The sequence below is a fragment of the Amblyomma americanum genome, chromosome 7, assembly GCF_052857255.1.
Source record: "Amblyomma americanum isolate KBUSLIRL-KWMA chromosome 7, ASM5285725v1, whole genome shotgun sequence".
In the NCBI taxonomy this organism is placed as follows: Eukaryota; Metazoa; Arthropoda; class Arachnida; order Ixodida; family Ixodidae; genus Amblyomma; species Amblyomma americanum.
In genome coordinates, this window is record NC_135503.1 from 20,714,281 (window position 1) to 20,732,194 (window position 17,914).

The 17,914-nt window shown below is 46.4% G+C and overlaps 3 protein-coding genes across 4 annotated transcripts; 1 reads left to right on the plus strand and 2 right to left on the minus strand.

Moving 5' to 3' along the window:
* Window positions 1–3,687: 3,687 nt before the first annotated feature.
* LOC144098632 (uncharacterized) lies at window positions 3,688–6,974 on the minus strand. The gene has a single exon (XM_077631422.1). It carries the CDS (start codon window positions 6,663–6,665, stop codon window positions 4,719–4,721), a length of 1,947 nt encoding a protein of 648 aa, XP_077487548.1. The 5' UTR covers window positions 6,666–6,974; the 3' UTR covers window positions 3,688–4,718.
* A 48-nt stretch (window positions 6,975–7,022) lies between these two features.
* On the plus strand, window positions 7,023–16,848 carry LOC144098631 (centrosomal protein of 83 kDa-like). Of its 2 annotated transcripts, XM_077631420.1 has the most exons (9): window positions 7,023–7,638; window positions 7,699–7,849; window positions 7,973–8,194; window positions 8,287–8,785; window positions 9,847–10,331; window positions 11,787–11,960; window positions 12,767–12,867; window positions 15,190–15,328; window positions 16,453–16,848. In XM_077631420.1, the coding sequence occupies exons 1-9, from the start codon at window positions 7,511–7,513 to the stop codon at window positions 16,648–16,650; spliced, it is 2,097 nt and encodes a 698-aa protein (XP_077487546.1). In that variant the 5' UTR covers window positions 7,023–7,510; the 3' UTR covers window positions 16,651–16,848. The 2 variants fall into 2 exon arrangements, with proteins under 2 accessions (XP_077487546.1, XP_077487547.1); XM_077631421.1 differs by lacking the exon at window positions 11,787–11,960 and having other exon boundaries at window positions 7,287–7,638.
* Dpck (Dephospho-CoA kinase) lies at window positions 16,758–17,801 on the minus strand. Its single transcript, XM_077631424.1, has one exon. It carries the CDS (start codon window positions 17,655–17,657, stop codon window positions 16,962–16,964), a length of 696 nt encoding a protein of 231 aa, XP_077487550.1. The 5' UTR covers window positions 17,658–17,801; the 3' UTR covers window positions 16,758–16,961.
* Between the last annotated feature and the right edge of the window lie 113 nt (window positions 17,802–17,914).

Sequence of the window (17,914 nt, forward strand, 5' to 3'; positions counted from 1 at the left end):
ACTGCTAGCGCAACAGCAGCTTCTTCCCCCTCAGATACTCTGCAGCCGCTCTGTGATATACTGGTGACTAGGTCCCCTTGATGGTTCACCACCACCGATACTACTCTGTGTTCCTTCGTGTTTCTGTTCCATCGATGCAAAGCCGCATCTGTGTATACTACATTTGTTTTTTCAGCTAAGTGCTTTTCTACATACTCTGCACTCGCAGCCCTTCTCCCTGCGTGCAGATTAGGGTCCATGTTGCGAGGGATTAGGCACACCCTGAGTGTTTGGCGAATGTTATCGGGTATGCCCGCAACCCTATCTTCCACTTCTTCACTTAAGTAGCCCAGCCTTTGGAGGAGCGCTCGGCCGGTGGTTGACTGCTGGAGCCTGTACATTTGGGCCCCTATTTGAGCTTCCTTTAGCTCGTCAAACGTATTGTGGACTCCCAACTTGAGGAGCTTCTCGTTTGACGTATTTCTTGGTAGATTTAAGGCCATCTTGAAAGCCTTCCTGATTAAAGTGTTTGCTTGTTCTTTTTCGTGCTGTGTCATCTTGTGGTAGGGGAGTATGTTATGCGGCTGACCACCAGGCTCTTGACTAACTAGATCGTGTCACTCTCCGTCATGCCAAATCTTCTCTGTGATACTCTGGTGATCATTCTGCTGACCTGTTGCATTGATTGTTGGAGAAGGCTTAGGGTGTGGCTGCACTTCCCGCTGCTTTGGATCCACATTCCCAACACTCTGATCATGTTGCGTTCCGGGAGGACCTCCCCTTCAATTTTTATGCTGTATATTTCTTTGGATGGTCTCTTGCCCACTCGTAGAATTACCGACTTCTCGTTGGAGCATGCCAGGCCTCTCTCTCTGACGTAGTTCTCCACGCATGTGGCTGCCTGCTGCAGGAGATCTTGCTTTTGCCCTGGGGAGCCCTGGCTGATCCAGATCGTTATATCATTGGTGTACATAGCGTGCTGTATCCCCTCTATCTGACTCGGCTGTCTGCCTAGCCCAATCATGGCTATGTTGAAGAGGACCGGCGAGATCACTGAGCCTTGCGGGGTGCCTTTGTTTGGTGTTTCGAAGACCTTGCTGCGTAGGTCCCGCAGTCCAACCGTAGCTGTGCGGTTTGACAGGAAGGCCCTTACGTAGTCGTGTACTCTTCTTCCGCAGTTGGTGGTGGCTAGCCCTTCCACGATGGCGTCATGGCTGACATTATCGAACACGCCCTTGATGTCCAGTGCCATGATGATGTTCTCCCCTGTTTTTGGGGCGGCTTCTGCGACTTCCTCCTTGATCTGTAGCAGGATGTCCTGTGTCGATAGATTCGTTCTGAAGCCGAACATACTGTGCGGGTACAGATCTTCATCTTCCAGGTATTGTTGTATTCTCCTTGTGATGACTCTCTCAAAAAGCTTTCCTAGGCACGACGTGAGCGAGATAGGGTGCAAATTGTTTATCTCCAACTTCTTGCCTGGCTTGGGAATCATCACAACTTCTGCATGCTTCCAATCCCGTGGCAGTGTGCCTTCTGTCCACAGTGTATTGAGGTAGTCTGTGAGTTGCATCACCGCTTCATTGCTGAGGTTGCGAATTAGCGAGTTTCTGATTTTATCGGCTCCTGCTGCTGTGTTTCTGGTAACCGCCCTGATGGCCGCATAAATCTCTTCATTGGTTATCGGCCTGTCGAGGTGCAGGTTCTCCTCCCCTTGATATTCTCCTTGGTATCCTTGCGGCTTGTCTGTGCCATAGCACTTCTTCTTGACCGCCTCCAGGATCTCTTCATCTGACTCTTTGCTGTTGTGGACCAGCCTCTGGATTGCTTTCCCACTTTCTGCTTTGGTCTTTGTTGGATCCATGAGGGCTTTGAGTATCCTCCACGTTCTGAGGTTGCCGTTCAGAGAGCTGCTAACCTGCTCCCACCCCTGTCTGGCTAGGTGTGCCGCTTACTCCTCTGCCTTCTTGGTGACCTCTGCGATTTTGAGTCGTAGCTTCCTGTTAAGCTTCTGCCTTTTCCATCTCTTTGTGAGCCCTCGCCTTGCTTCCCATAGCCTAAGCAGCCTCGGATCCACTTCCGGTGTGACTTCCGTTCTGTCTATCTGTTGCGTGTTTTGTTCCTGCAACTATTTCAGCTGCTTGCTCCATTCCTCTATTGAGGTGATTGCGCCTTGCATCTGCCCACAATCGCCCCGGAAATTGTCCCAGTCTGTTATGTGGGCGGTTCCAATCTTTCTTTTAGTATTATCTGCTTCAAGGGTGACCTTGATTACATAGTGGTCACTTCCCAGGTACTCCAGCAAGTTCTCCCACTCGACCTGCTGCGCTCCTCTGACAAAAGTCAGGTCTGGGCACGTGTCTGGGCTAACGCTGTTCCCTAGTCGTGTTGGTTGGCTCTCATCTGTTAGTAGGGTGCAGTTTGCATTTTCCGCTGCTATACAGATTAGTTGTCCTTTTTTCTCTCCTTTCTGGTAGCCCCAGCTGGGGTCTCTCGCGTTGAAGTCTCCCGCGATAAGCAGAGTGTTGGATTTAGCTGGTCTTCCCACCTCCATGAAAAGCTTATTGAAATTGCATCTCTTCTGTCTGGGTGGGCTATATAGGTTTACTATGAAAGTGCTTTTGGCTTTATGCTTCTTTTTTGGGAATAACCTCCGTTATAATGTGCTCTATCCCTGTGTTTTCAATTTCGTCATGCGCTATGGTGACTAGGTGGTTGTTAATTAGAGTCGCCGTGCGTCCATTTTCCTGGCACTGGTATCCTTTTAAAACCGGAGTTATATTAGTTTCTTGCAAGAGAATTAAATCAGGCGGTGAGCCCTGCGTGAAATTATCTGAGTATAGTTTCGGTTCACACAACCCTGTAGGGACGTTGTCAGCGCCGCCAGTAATTAATACTCGCCCAGCACACACAAGATCTTGGTTCTTCAAAAAGTTCAGATGTGTAATTATAGCAAATGTAACTGAATTCTGTTGCCATGCTCATCTCCTTACAATGTCACATTGGTAGTACAATGATAACACACCAATGGGATGTAGTGTTTGCTTAGCACTATCATTATGCCCAGGCAGTGAAAATGGATAAAAGTTATGAAATACCAGGATTTTGTGACCAATCGTCTCTCTATTGCAGAAACCTAAAAGACGTGAAATTATTACGGAAGAGACAGTTACTGCACAATTAAGCAAATGAAAAAAAAATGGTAAAATGGTGCACAATTACTCGCAGCATATCAGCATCAAAATTCAAAACTGCTCGATCAGTCACTGATGCAGCACCACGGCCACAGAAATTTTAGGCAGATGTGTCGCTAGGGCTAGGTTTTGCAGTGAGATCTTCCAGGAAACCTCTTGGATTTATAGAAGCCGACACTGTTGACCTTGCTTTGAAAAGTATGTTGGAGAAAGCCATTGCTGCATTTACGTGATGAATGTATATGCTCCTGCATGCATAAACGAAAACTATTCATTTTACAGTGTCTATTGCATGTGAAACATGAACTACAGGGTTCACATAACCCAGCAGGCATTACACTGACCACGATTCTCGCTGCAGGGTTAGTCCAAGGTGATTGAGGCTGTGATTATTGACATGAAATCCATAAGATTGTTCCTTTGCAGTCAGCATTTTCCTTTCTTCCCTGCTCTAGGGCCTTAAAGCATAGAAAAGTGAAAGTTCTTTTGAAGAATCAAAGGCACTATTCCACATGAGATGCAATGTTTATTAGTTTCCTTCTATACAAGTGGCGAGAAATGTAGCATAGATGTTTATTTAAATAGGATACATCACGTCAAGTGAGAAGGATTAAGAAGCAAGTTTGCATCAGTACAATTAAATAAAACAGCTCGCAGTTTGTTGCAAAAAATACAACACAAATGTAGAAGGTGTAAAGATAAAAGTGTGTATATAAAGCACATGTATTTGGCACTAGTATAAACATATTCAGAGAGTATTGCTGCTTAAGAACTCTGAGCAGTGCAAGGAATGTAGCAAGCAATGAGACTTGCAGGAACAGAAGTTTTGTGAGATCAATCCAAGGCAGGTACTACCAGTACTCTATTGCTAACATCTATGTCTACAGTGCTACTGCAGAGAGAGAACTGCTCCTATGAAACACTCATGCATGGCATGCCTTAACAGCAAAAGGCTGCCCTAGCTGCCAAAGAACCAGCACTGCAAGTTAACTGCACAAGAAAGCTTGAAAAGCTTTTACTCAAGTTGAATGCACCCTTTAGATAAAGCAGCACTCATAGAAAGCACGTAGTCCTATAACTATAAGATGTGCATACTTTGAACTGCTAGGACGGCATCACAGAAGCTAGATACATACTTGTATGCAAGGATGAACAACAACTTGAGAGGATTTGTAGACCTTAAAAGGCAAGTTTCAGTCACAAAGCAGCTGTATCCACAGCAATGTAAAGTTCAGAGCTATACCTGCATTGTTGAAAAAAAAGGAACTAGTTCAAAGGATTCTTTCAGTGAACAAGCTGTTCTGATGGCATGAAGGCTCAAGATTCTAATTCGGTGCAGCTATCAAAAAAATCTTTAGCATAACACCGATGAAAGACTTCACAAAATTTCAACAAAACAATCCACAGACATACACAAGCACATGAAACAGAGTAAGACATAGCAAAATGACCTATCCACAGTGAAAACAAACTAGCACAAATCTACAAAGGCACCCACTCTCGGACACTGTTTTACACAACAGAAAGTAGCAAAAAGAGAACACACTAGCGGAAGCTAAGGTGCTTTGTAGAAGCAGCAGACAGGCCATCTGGTTTGCGATCTCCTGAACAGCCTTTGCTTGGCAATCCATCAGGTCCAGGCAAACAGGGGTCTGTGGACCAAGCACTGTCACCTCTGTCCCCTTTTCTCCCAGGCTTGCCCCTCAGACCTGGAATGCCAGGCTCACCTTGGTGACCAGGAAGGCCATCTAGGCCTGGCATTCCTGGTTCCCCTTTGTCTCCCTTGCGACCAGGCTCACCTCGTTCCCCAACCAGCCCCGGCCTTCCATCAAAACCTGGCTTTCCTGGATCTCCTTTCGTGCCAGCAGGCCCAGGGAGCCCCAAAGGACCTGGGCTGCCTGCATCCCCTTTCTGCCCAGGTTCCCCCTTTTGCCCATCTGCACCTCTTGCTCCTTTGATACCAGGTGGTCCTTGGAGGCCGGGCTCCCCTGGAAAGCCTGGAGGTCCTGGGGGGCCGCCCATCATGGAAAAATCCCTCTCTTCCATAGTTCCCAAAAGAGTATGCCTGGCATACTTAGCCACTGATGATTCACCTTTGTTGCCTTTCTCGCCCTTGGGTCCTTGCCTGCCTGGAGGGCCAGACAGTCCAGGAGGCCCCATCATGCCCTGGGGCCCATAGTCTCCCTGAATGCCTTTTTCACCTTTGGGTCCAGGATATCCAGGAAGACCTGGCAGTCCCTGCAGACCCATTTCTCCCAAAGGTCCCACAGCACCAGGTGGCCCCATCTCCCCTGGCTCTCCTGGTAAGCCAGGCTCACCGGAGCTGCCTTTTTCTCCTTTCTCACCGGGCTGTCCATGGTCCCCTTTTAGACCGAGCTCACCCCTTTCTCCTTTTGCTCCAGGCTTACCAAAAACACCAATGCGACCCCTTTTCCCCTTTTTTCCTTCGTCCCCTTTCTCTCCCTTCGGCCCCAGCGGGCCTTTTGGACCTGGCTCACCTTTCTGGCCAGGCGGACCGGGCGGCCCCTGTACAAAAGAAGTGGGAATAGAAACGCCGTCGGTTGTCACCACTGAGCCAGGCTCTCCTTTTTCTCCCTTCTCTCCATCTACACCGGGAGAACCAGGGGCGCCGAGGTCACCCTTCTCGCCACGCGGCCCGTCGCGGCCGTTCAGTCCCGCACTTCCTTTCTGGCCGGGCGACCCGGGAAGGCCAGGCACACCCGGGTCTCCCGGAAGACCAACGAAGCCGTGGTCACCCTTGTCGCCCTTGGGGCCGGGGAGTCCCAGTTCCCCGGGTGGTCCCGTTCGCCCATCAAAGCCCGGTAGTCCCGGGGGACCCGGAGGGCCCGGCTCACCCGGCGCACCTTTCATGGCGATGACTTCGGTGTATCCGAGAGTGCCACCGTGAAGTCGCGTGACGGACCTCTTCATGCCCTTGGTAGACCTTACAACGACGCCTTCTCCCTTGTCCCCTTTATCGCCCTTCGGTCCTGCTACGCCGGGCAGGCCCATGGGGCCAGGATCGCCTTTTGGACCATCAATGCCAATAGCACCGGGAAAGCCTGGCTTCCCTGGAAGGCCAGGTGGACCTGGTGGACCGAGTTCTCCGATGTCGCCCTTCGGTCCGCGCCTTCCTCGGCGTCCTGGCGGACCCGGAGGGCAAAGACAGCTAGGCTCGACGTCTCGCCGCCGTCTTCGCCGCCTCGTTGCGAGGAACGCCGATGAAAGCTGGTCAGCCGCCAGCCCATCCCTCTTGACTTCTAGCTGGTACGTGCGCTCCTCCAGGCTAGCAACTTTTCCTTCAAGAGCGTTTACTCTGAACAAACACAACGCTAGCATACCCAGAGCGATGACCAGAACGGCGACAAAGCTGAACGCGATCCAAGCGGGCACCAACCACACTCGGCAGGGCTTCTTGACTGCACCGTCGTCGTTTGCGTAAGCTTCGGCTGTGGCAGTAGTCCCCGAGTTCGGTGGGATGGTCTCTTTCATTTTGACGGAAAGTCAGGCGCAGCGCAAAAGTCGCGTTCACGTCACCGAGTAGCAGTGCTGTGTCGCTCGCGACACGCATCAAAAGCAGAATCAGGAAAATGACAGAAGTTGCATTGTGATCGGGCCGATGTCCCGAGTCGACTCCAGCGAGCCGTCTCACTCATTCAAGACTGCGTAGCAGAACACTAACGAGAAGCATCTTGAGCGTCCACATCGCGCGCCCCACTTAATGCCAACAAGCCTTGAGTGAACCCGTGCCCCGTACTTGCGTGGGTTGGGTTGCTCTCAGTTGCTGCTCGGAGGCTCGGATCAAGCGAATTAATCAACTTGCGCGCTCTAGTTCTCGGTAGTGCCGCTAGGTGTGGCATGGCCGCAGCGGCAGCGACTGCAATTTGGTTGTTACCGTTTTCCTCAGCCGCTTGCAACTCATTCTTTTCGCGCTGAGAGCACATAGCGTGTTAAGTATTACACAATGGCAGAGTAATATACACGCCAGTTACTCATTTTTTAATCATCGTGCGCGCATTATGTAGACAACAAACCTCGCAACGCTTAAGCGCGTTGCTAGCGATGCAGCGAAATGCGCTCCGCAGATGTCGCTACCTCTCTAGCGGTTGTTATGAACTTTGTTGTGGATACACCACATACATCGCTCGCACGCGCACAACAAAACTACAAAACGTTGCATATATGTGAAACATAGGCCAGCGTAAAGACGACGTCGTGCGCACTGGTCATATCACGGAATTGAACGGCATGCCAGTTATCTTCTTGTTTACTAAAGTTTCTTTGGCCGTGTGTTGCGCGTGAGAAGTCACTGGAACAGGCGCCAGGCTCCACTTATAATGACGCTAAAACCTTCGTTGGACGAGTTCGATAAAGCATTGGATAAAGACAGGGACAGTGAACAAAAATGTCGTAGCAGAGATGTGCAAACTTACTCGTTTGAGAAGCTGAAGGCTGCTAACGTGAGGTAAGTACGTGACCACGAAAGTAAGCTGCACAATCGCGAACATACCGTCCATTTCCCCAGCCTGCAGGAAGATTATGTCAGGCTCCAAAAGGATTTGAAAGACGCTTTGCAAGCTCTTCATGACGTGCGGTCCAACCATGCCAGCATACTTCAGAAAGCCGACAAGATTATTTCGGAAAAAGATTCCACAATTAAAGAGCTCCGTACCAAGGTGAGGCTTCTTCCTTCCTAATAATGCATTCCTCTAGAACGCATAAATAATATATTCACTTTCAGCTTCTCCCTTCTCCTCCCCTCCCTTCCCAAACATCTGAACTCTTATTTTTCGTTTCAGTTAAGTGCTTTAAGTGAGGATGATCTGCGAAGAGAAATAGAAGCAGAGCTGCGTAACAATTTTGAAAGCTACACTAGGCAGCTGCAGATAAATTATGACAAGTGCAGAGCATCTCTGCATGAAGCAAATGTTCAGATCACAACACTGAAAGCGCAGTTAGAAAGCAGAGAAAGAAGTCATCAAAGAGCTCTGCAAGAGCTGGATCTCAAGCACAAGGCTGAGGTATTATAAAGATTCCCTTTCATGCTTGAAAAATCTCTTATAATTCCAGGGTTCTAAATGCTAATAACTTTACACCTTCCTTTACCCCACAGGCCAATCGATTGCAAGTGGAGATACAACGGTTAAAGAGCCAGCAAAGCCCATCAGAAGCAGCAGATATCCTGACAAAGCTTCTTAATGCCCAAAAAGAAAATTCAGACTTACAAAACAAACTAAAGGGTATTTCTCTTCAAGTGAAAGAACTCAGAAGTGAGAAGGACAGTGTTGTGCTAGAGCACCAAGCGGCCTTGCACAAACATGCGGAAGAGCTTGCATTAGCTGAGGATGCTAACAAAGTCACAGAAACAAAGCTCAAAAGCGCCCAGTCACAGAGAGAGGCCCTGGAAGAAGCACTGGGCAGGTATCGACAAGAAGTCAACAGACTTTCACAGGAGCTTGTCTCTCTTGAGGAAGAAAAGCTCAGCCTAAAGAACAAGCTTTCCTTGGCTGAACAAAGGCATAAAGCAGAAGTTGCACAGTTAAAGATGGAGAGTGTCCATCAGAAGGCCGAACTTGAAACCAAGTACGAAAAAGCTTTGCTGGAGCTTGCAAGTGAGTTCTTCATGTGTTGAGACCAACTTAGCTCTGTTTCGTGAGCACAGCCATCACATGGCTGTGGAGACAAATTTTGCCACTGTGCTGTACTGCGCTGTAATCTAAGTGCGCTGTGTAATAGCTAATCTGCAAGTGGCTTACAAACTTGCTTGATCTGCACAAACGTGTTAATTTAGCATATTAAAGGAGAGCAGTGAGAAAATTCTTGATAACATTTTAGCATATCAAGGCATATTCAAGATGGCTGTGCAAACCCTCCAAAACTAAGGTTTTCTGTTATTGCTATTGGTAAACCTTTATTTTCTTTTCTTTAAGGGACTCCCCTCAAAGTTAGGCTCCCAATCCCTTAAAGCTGTCTCCAATACATTGCCTGGTAAACATCAATGAGAGGTACGCACAATATAGTCCACACTTAAAGGGAACGTCTGATTTGCACTGAAGAAAACATAATGGCGAGATGTGTTGTAAATTATTGGAAGGAGGTGATGCATTAGGCAGGCACCCATTGAATAAAGATTATTCTTCACGACATAGTGTCAAATCTGAGCTGTAGATAGTGCTCGTTTTCTAGTAAGACCTTCCCTCTGAAAGTGGACCATACTGACTGGCAGATGATAGAACATGGGAACACTGAACAAACAATATCTTTTCATCGTGTTGGTGTGCAGAGTGGAATTGAGTGGTTCTGTGCATTGATTATGCAAGCAAATGCAGACTGAGAAGTACTTGCAGCTGGGCTTGTTGGTGCGTATTTGTGAAAGACATGAGCGTGCAAAATGGCAACACGAACGAGTAAGGGAACAGGACGAGCGCTGCCTGTTCCTTTACTCGTCTGTGTTGCCATTTTGCACTCTCATGTGCAGCGCTCGTCCTGTTCCCTTACTCGACCGTGTTGCCATTTTGCGCTCTCATGTCTTTCACGAAGCGCAGACTGCTTCTTTCAGTTGTAAGCTGCAAGCAAGTTCACTTTGTCACAGCTTTCACATTCTGTACACTTTTGCTACAGAGTGTGCATGTGTGTCATCAAACAGTGGGTGCGCCACCTTCATGTTCTTCAGGTGCCAAAGCAGATGCTGAGCTGGCTATGAAGGGCTCTACTAACCAAAAACAACTGCTGGCAGAAAAGGAGAAGGAACTGGAAAAGAAGTTCCATGCTCTAAGAGCCAAGGACTGGGATCGCGCTAGACGGCTAGAATCTGAAAAACTCCTGATGGAAGCAAAGCTCCAAGAGCTCGAAACTTCTAAAGAAGCTGCGCTCGAAAGGCTCGCTGAAAGCGAGAAGCATGTGAAACGTCTAAAACAGTCCCAGGACAGCCAGAAGCAAGAGTTGGAAGAAGAGGTGCACACTCTGAAGGCCAAGCTGAAAGCATTGTTGGTTGCAAGGGACGACACAAACAAGGTTGCAGCTGAGAATCATGTCTTGCACCAGCGTTTGAAGCTTGCAGAGGAAGAGCTCAACAAGGGTCATGCGACAATTAAGAATTCCCAGGAGCAGAGGGAAACACTTTCAGGAAAGATTGAGGGTCTACAGCTAGAGCTACAGGTAAGAGTACTATGTATTTCAAACCTCACGTGTTTGCTTTTTACAAATAAACAATTACAGATTCAGGCAGGTACAGAGACATAACTTTTCAGTTGCAGAAAAAATGATGTTTGTGTGGCATCATCATGCAGCTGTTAGTATTTTCTAGGAAATGCTTGTATGGCTTTGGTACAATGAGAAGACCAGTTATGTAAGAGAACTATCTCATCTTTGCTCTTCTGGCAGCTGGCTTTTTGCATGTCAACTACTTGTGGCATGTACTGCAGCATTTTGATCATTCTAAGCTTTTTTTTTTTACTACGTGTTTTTTAAATATAAACTTGTTTGCAAGTTTTTTTTAATTCTCAGTCTGTCTGGCTTCACAGTACCCATAGTGTAGAGTAATTGCAGCACAAAAAAAGATGAAGACAGAACTTTAGGAACATACAGAACAGGACGAACACTGTCCTGTGTGTTCTTCCAGTTCTGTTTTTTGGTTTTCAAGCTGCAGTTACTTTATACCATGGTGGATAGTAACCAACTAGCACAAACAATCGGGCTATTTCACAAGATTTGCACATTTTTAATGCATCTGTGTCTGTTTTGGTGTCAATTTTTTAATGTTGTCGGCTAACTGGGTGCCAGTGTCATTTTTAACCAGTGTGTGACTCTAACTAAAAGAAATAATTTTCCCATATATGACTTCTTGTTAAAAAAGCTCTTTACTTAAAATGAATTTCAGTCTACAGAGCATACCTCTCTTGAAAAACGTGGCAATTTAGTGTAGTGCTATAAGCAGTTTCATGAAGCTTGAAGCCCTCCTGAGGTGCACACCTCTTAATGCTAACTGATTAATCTAATTAATGCATAATGCTTTAAAAGTTACCGATTTCTTTAACAATTTCTCACAAATAGTCCAGATCTGAGGTGTTTGCCGCTCACGCCACTTTTAAAGGTCATCGCCCTGCTGCCAGTAGCAACTGAAATTGTTTGATGTTTTGCTGCTTATGTTTCACCTCCATTCAGTTTAGTAGCTGTAATATAGGCAGTGGCACAATGGTGCAATCAGTTTCTTGAGATGATAAGAAGAACATAGGCGTATTAAAAACATTTTGACACACCTCACCCTTTGCTACTTTTGAGTAACAGCTTTCAAGGATGGAACATAGAAAATGTTTAGAACCACAAGCTCACATTGTCGCACTGTATTCGTTGCTGACGGCAAGTGTATGCTTCTGAATGTCTGCGTTTAATTATCCTTCGTCAAGTTTGTAGTCCAGATGCTCTTCAGTATTAGCAGAACTGTCATCATCAAAACTGGCTCGCATTTTTCTATATTATTCAGACAAAACATCTGTGTTTGAGATACAACTGTAAAGCAGTCCTGCCTGCACTGCTGCGCTACATGCTTGAGGAAACGCTGTTTGTCAGCTCTCACTGAACTCCACTAACAGCAGCTGCAATTCGTTGTTGCAGGCTGCTCATGTAAATGCCATAAAACTCTCGGAGCAGAGTGAAAGGGCCAGCATGCAAATGAAGCTAGCATGGGAGCAGGAGAAGTACGACTACGTAAAACGAATTGAAGAACTTGAAGCTGAGTTGCGGCAGGTCCACAAGGAATTTAACTGGAAACTGAGAGCTCTAAAGCAGGTGAGCAAACTTCGATGCTTAAGCAAGGTTTTATTGTCTATAAAGGTCGCCTGAAACAAATTTACCGCCCAAAAAACATATTCCTACAATTTCTAAAAACTTTCGATTTCATGAATGTTTTTGCCGTGTTGACAAGTCATGAAACTCAGTCAGCTGTATGATGATCCAATTTGGACACCACATTGGCTCAAGCGGCAAAGAATAAGGTGATCCCAAATGTGTGGAGCTACAGTCAACGTCAGCGTGTTATTTTGAACTGATTTTATTAAAAACTTCGATTAAATCAAGAAGACCATTCGAATAATGTTGCCTGCTTTTTGCATATTTCGAAAAACTGTCAAATGAGCTCCCTCTTCGTAGTTCTTGCGACAAGTGTCCAGCTGTGTTTACCTTTCGAAATATTGTAAACGACATCATTTAGTCAAAACACGCGTACACTTCTTAGATACCAAGACTTCATTCACTATTGATTTCATGGTTTTATCAGGTTTTATGCATTTGTGTCATTAAACCATGATTGAGGCCCTTTAATGTGATTGTATGACCAAATCATTCTTTTCAGAGCTTTAGCCTAGTTTTGTGGGAAGCAATGCGTAAAATAAAGCACATGGTACACGTGCTATCAAAGGGTTCCTATCAGGCATATTTGCTGGAGCTGCAGGTATGCATAGCACACAGGTGGCTCCTGGACATGACTTTTGAGTAATAGGGGAGGGGATGGTAGGCATGATATATGCTCCAAAATAAGAAAAAAGCCTTATTTGTACTTGCTCCATTTCCATGCTTCCCTACGCCTTACCCTACAGCGAAATAAGGAGTACCGAAAGACCGTGAGTATGTGCGATTCTAAAATAAAGGGCCTGAAATCAGCAAACCATGAAATGCAGGCTGAAGCAGTTCACCTAAAGTGAGTTGAAAGGTTTATTTTTGTACCTTGGTCATGAACGCAACTTACATTTTCTATAATAAACATGCGCCTCCTAGTTAGATCTTTAGTGTTTTTGTTTTCATTATCTTCCTGCATCTCAAAATGTTTGTGCAGTGCAGCCAACCATCAGTCATGTCATGGTGAGGAAGATATTTAGTGCCCCCTGCAACATTTCACTCTGCACTCATGCTTGTGCTCACATAAGCATGCATTATGAGTAGTTAATCAAACTGCAATGAAGTGTTGAAAAAAATTAATCTATTTAGCTATGTGCAGTCAATGTTTGCCAAAAGCAACTAAGCAGCAGGGTTTGTTTCTTAGCAATGTGGTGGAGCACTTATGGCACCCTGCTGTCATGGTGGCTCAGTAATTATGGTGTTCAGCTGCTGACCTGAAAGACGCGGATTCAGTTCCGGCTACAGCAGTTGCATTTCTTTGGAGGCGAAATGCTAGAGGCCCACGTACAGTGCATGTTGAAGAACCCCAGGTGGTCAAAATGATCCGGAGCCCTCCACTACGGCATCCCTCGGAGCCACAATCCCGTGAAACCAAACCAAACTAATGGCACCCCCTAAGCTCTAAATCTGTGTAAGGCAAGGAGAACCCTCACCCTCAGTTTTTGAGACATTTTAGTCTATAGGGGTGCCATAAGGCACCCACTATGTGACTGAGAGGCAAACCCCATTGCCTGGTTACTTTTGGCAAAGACAGTACTTGCATTGTAATTTGGTTTAAAGTGTGGAACTACTAAGATGGAACTTTGGGCTACATAGTGTGACATAGTGAAGAGATGCAGTGCGGGAGAGGCAGGACACAGCGAAAGACACGGATGAGCACTGTTTTTTTCTACAGGTTTGGCCAATGTAGGCCGTGCCACAGCTTAAAGGGGCCCAGCAGCACCCTTAGAGCTTAGTATATAAACGCACTCAATCACTAGATTGTGTTGTCATGAACATCTGCGGTAACTAATACTTTTCTACACACAGCAGAGAACCCACAATCGCGCTCAAAAGTTGGCGAGCCTTTTTGGGGAAACTTTTCGAACTCGCGCCCTTCTCAGTGTCGTGCATCTACATATGTCGGTTAAGAAATGGCTGTTGGTAAGATTCTTTCAGACGTCATGCAGGTACTGTGGCCCCAGCCAGTCAGCCACATACCGCTGGAGTGCCGAGAAGCTTTGCTGCCTAGGGAATTCCCCCGAGTGTGCAAAAAGTGACAAGAGGAGGGAGAAAGGCGTGAAGACGCTGAAATTCAAATTTTAACTGAAGATAACTCAGCTTCTACACAAGACGCATTAAAAAAATTCTTGCTGGAGGATATTCGTGAAGTGGATTCCAGGCATACCACAACTTCATTGAATAGTGATGCAGGGCCTTTTTAAAGGAATGGAGTAAACAACTCGAACAGCGCACAGAACGAACTGCGACCTGTGGTTCATGGTACATGCACTTCCTTCTTTGTTAGGCAGGTTGACGAGACTGCAAAGCATAGAAAACTCGTTAGGGCCAGAGAACAAGTCCATGTTGGCACGTTGCCCGGTTCTTTTTAGGTGGTTAGAGAAATTGTGGACATGTAAGGAGTTTTGGTGTGCATTCTTTTCTTCTTTCTCTTTTCTAGTGTCCTGTCTCTCTGGTGCTGTATCTTTTTGCTATGTGGCACTACATTTTGCTGTGTCACTTTCTGCCACCAGTGCACACCCTTGTAGCTTCAGTAGCACTGCATGGAGTTGACAAGATGGAGTATTTCTCTACACAGTTCTCTTTCTACCTTTTTTCAATTTTTTGCTGCCATTTTTGTTGGCGCATTCACCTGTCTGTGGTACATCTACAAACTTTTTCTGTATAGAATGCATGATGGAGCTTAGCCAAACTGTGCATTCTCAATACATCTGTACACTGCCATTATCGGACAATGGCAAAATGCCTTTGGTGCTTCCTTTTTGTCTTTAGAAAAGCAGTTACTTAAATGCCAATAACCTTGACCTATCATATTTTCCATTTTAAAAACTGCAGCTTTAAAGTGGTGGCTGTTGTACAGACTGCAGTGTTTGGTCGAGCCGCATTGAGCAGTGAAAGCTAAACCTGTTCTTTGCGGCTTTACATTTTTTGTTCACCATTGTTTAACTCAACTCAATGGGTCCTTCAGATTTAAAGCTGTTCTGAAACACTAGATTGTCCTTTTTTGTTTTTCTTTTCTTTATTTATTTGCTTGCTTGCTTATTTATCTGTAGCAACTCAAAGAGTGCCAGTTTCTTCTTTGTTAACATTTCTGGCACCATGATAAGAAGCTCTTGCTTTCCAGGAAAAATGTACCTTTTGATATTCATAAGGAGCTTCAAGATGAGCTGAAGAAATTGAGGAGAAAGCAGCGTGAATTCCGTTCACTACTTGAATTTCCTGCTGTTCCTGAGGGAAATGCTGGACCATCTCACTCAAACAATGTGAGTGAAAGAGCGAGCCCACCTTGTTAGAAACAATAGAACCTTAGACAATGGAAACATTTGTAAGCAAGACAAAGGTAACAGGAGAACTGACTAATGAGGAGCAGCATTTTCTTTTACGGCTTTTCCTTCCTTAACTGAGCATGGTGAAGCCTGCAGTTTTCCAGGAAAGAACCGAATGAGAAAAGTGTTCCCCATTGCACAGAGCCGAGTGAAGTGCTAAAGGACATGAGCAAATACCCAAAGAAGAAACAATTACTCAAGATGTATTCACAAGGAAATGTTTAAATGTGCTTTTACCGCTTGAGAGAGGCATATGTTGCCTTGATGCACAGAGCAGATGTACTGTCGCAACTGATTAGGAGTTTTTTTCTTTAGTTTCTCGCTACGAACTGGCACCCTGCAAAAATAAGAAAATGATGGCCTATTTAGCATGGTTAGGCCAAATGCTTAGTCGGCGCAATAGCACTTTAGTTTTTCACTTTGGTTTCGGTTTTCAGAATCAAGCAGGCTTCAAACAAAGATCAGCAAAATCGGGCTTAAGCTCCGCCTTAAGGGTATGCCGTGACAGCGTGAATGCCCATATATGCAGAATTGGTCATTCTGTACTTCACATTCATAGACTGCTGGAAGTCCTCATACCACTCATATGGCCCCAAAATTACTTGCACTGCAGCAGTGATGAGAATACCATTTTCGAAAATCTAAAATTGTTATCGATATTAGTTATGGTGGGATACAAACCTCATAATAAATGAGGAGCGTAAAAGTAACAGAAAAAAGTTAATTACTCAGTGTTATTTAACCATGCAGTTAGCTAACATGTTCACAATACCACTGACAGTGCTATGCCAAAAAGTGCGCTCTTCTAACTCAAAAACACTATTTTTTAAAATTTCTAACAGTCTTAGCTGAAACACCCTGTATTAAAGTTCACGCCCCATAGCAGTTCCTCTTTTATGCCGTGGAAAACTGTTTCCTAACATTGCTTGCGAGACAAATTTAATTTCTCAGACTGCCTCCTAGTTAAGCAAAGAACTCAACATGTTTTACTGTTTTTGGTCTCTCATGCAGTACAGCCCTTGCCTTATGCAAGTTGCAACTGTTTTTTTCTGTTTTCGCAGAGTCTGTGGAACTTTGCGGAAGTGAAAGAAAAGCTGGATCGGCTGGACCAGCAGCAACGCATACAAATGGACCAGATGGTCACACTGGTGAAGAAGCTCTGCGTTTCGACACATCAAAGTTTACCAAGCAGCGTCGATATTTCATTGTTATCAAGACAAAGCGGCAGTTCTGAGTCAAGCAGTGTGTCCAAAAAGTAGCAGCTTGTCTAACATTGTTTCCACCCAAAAAGGGTAGGGAATTGAGAGGCTTGTTATGGCATATAGCTGGTCATATGAAACAGCACAGTAAACTGAACAAGAGAGCCTTGATTATCATCATGCGTATATTGCGAACTTTCAGCTTCAATTTGTACATGGACATCAAAATAAAAGTAAACCTATAAAATCCTTTGTATATACACCTTGCCCGAGTATCAAAATATATTAAAGCACCGTCACAGCACCATGGTATGAAAGAAGTACACAAGTCTGTGCTTAGGGGATGAGCTGGCAGGTTTGTTTGGTAGGAATTAAAGCGCGCTCCAGACCCGACCGGCCACCCACGTTACACCCAGCAGCAGCGTCACAAGCGCGAGCAGCACGGCACCGCGCAGCTTCCAGTGCACCCACGAGCTCCTGAGCTGGCGCACAATGTCCTCGACCTGGGCGCGCACCCGGTCCGGGTCCCCCGTGTTGTCGATGACGAAGTCGGCAAGGCCGCACTTCTGCTCCAGGGGCAGCTGAGAGTCGATCCGCTTCTGGGCCTCTTCCTCGGTAAAGCCGTTCCGAAGCATGAGCCGCTCGACCTGCTGTGAGGGCGAGCACTTCACCACGATCACCTTGTGCATGAAACGAAGCATCGTCTTGGTCTCGTACAGCAGCGGCACGTCGACGACGACGAACTGGCGGCCTCGCAGGAACAGTTTGGCGCACTGGATGCCCATCTCCTTGTGGATCTCGGGATGGGTGATCCTGTTAAGCTTGCGCCTCTTGTCGTGGTCGCTGAACACGATGCGTCCCAGCGCGGGCCGGTTGATCTGGCCGTCGCTGAGCAACACCTCCGAGCCGAACTCGCGCCGTATGTGCTGCCAGGCGGGCTTTCCTGGTTCGACGACGTCGCGGGCGATCTTGTCGGCGTCGATGACATCGATGCCGAGCGAAAGCAAAATGCCGGCGACCGTGCTCTTGCCCGACGCAATGCCGCCGGTCAGTCCGATCAGGAACATGTCTCGCAGTAGTTTAGCTCAGGGGTGTGCGATCGCAAGAGAACGCCTCACCGGTAGCCGTCATCCGACGGTGCAAAAACGAGACTAAAGTAGCCCTTGCGCCTGCTAGGCTTCTCTCGGCAGGGGAACAAGGTTGCAGGAAAAAGCGTGAAATGCAAAATGACGAAACGAGGACGGGAAAACCGTGAGCACACATAACACAATGAGGGAGCGCAGGAAAAAAAGTGCGGCGAAGCATCTTGGATTGGATTGGCGAA

Excerpts from the sequence above, each read along its gene's own strand:
- LOC144098632 (XM_077631422.1), bottom strand. The coding sequence starts at position 6,665 with ATGAAAGAGACCATCCCACCGAACTCGGGGACTACTGCCACAGCCGAA.
- LOC144098631 (XM_077631420.1), top strand. The coding sequence starts at position 7,511 with ATGACGCTAAAACCTTCGTTGGACGAGTTCGATAAAGCATTGGATAAA. Across the intron at positions 8,195-8,286 it reads ATCTCAAGCACAAGGCTGAG|GCCAATCGATTGCAAGTGGA; the intron begins GTATTATAAAGA and ends TTTACCCCACAG. Across the intron at positions 8,786-9,846 it reads AGCTTTGCTGGAGCTTGCAA|GTGCCAAAGCAGATGCTGAG; the intron begins GTGAGTTCTTCA and ends CATGTTCTTCAG.
- Dpck (XM_077631424.1), bottom strand. The coding sequence starts at position 17,657 with ATGTTCCTGATCGGACTGACCGGCGGCATTGCGTCGGGCAAGAGCACG.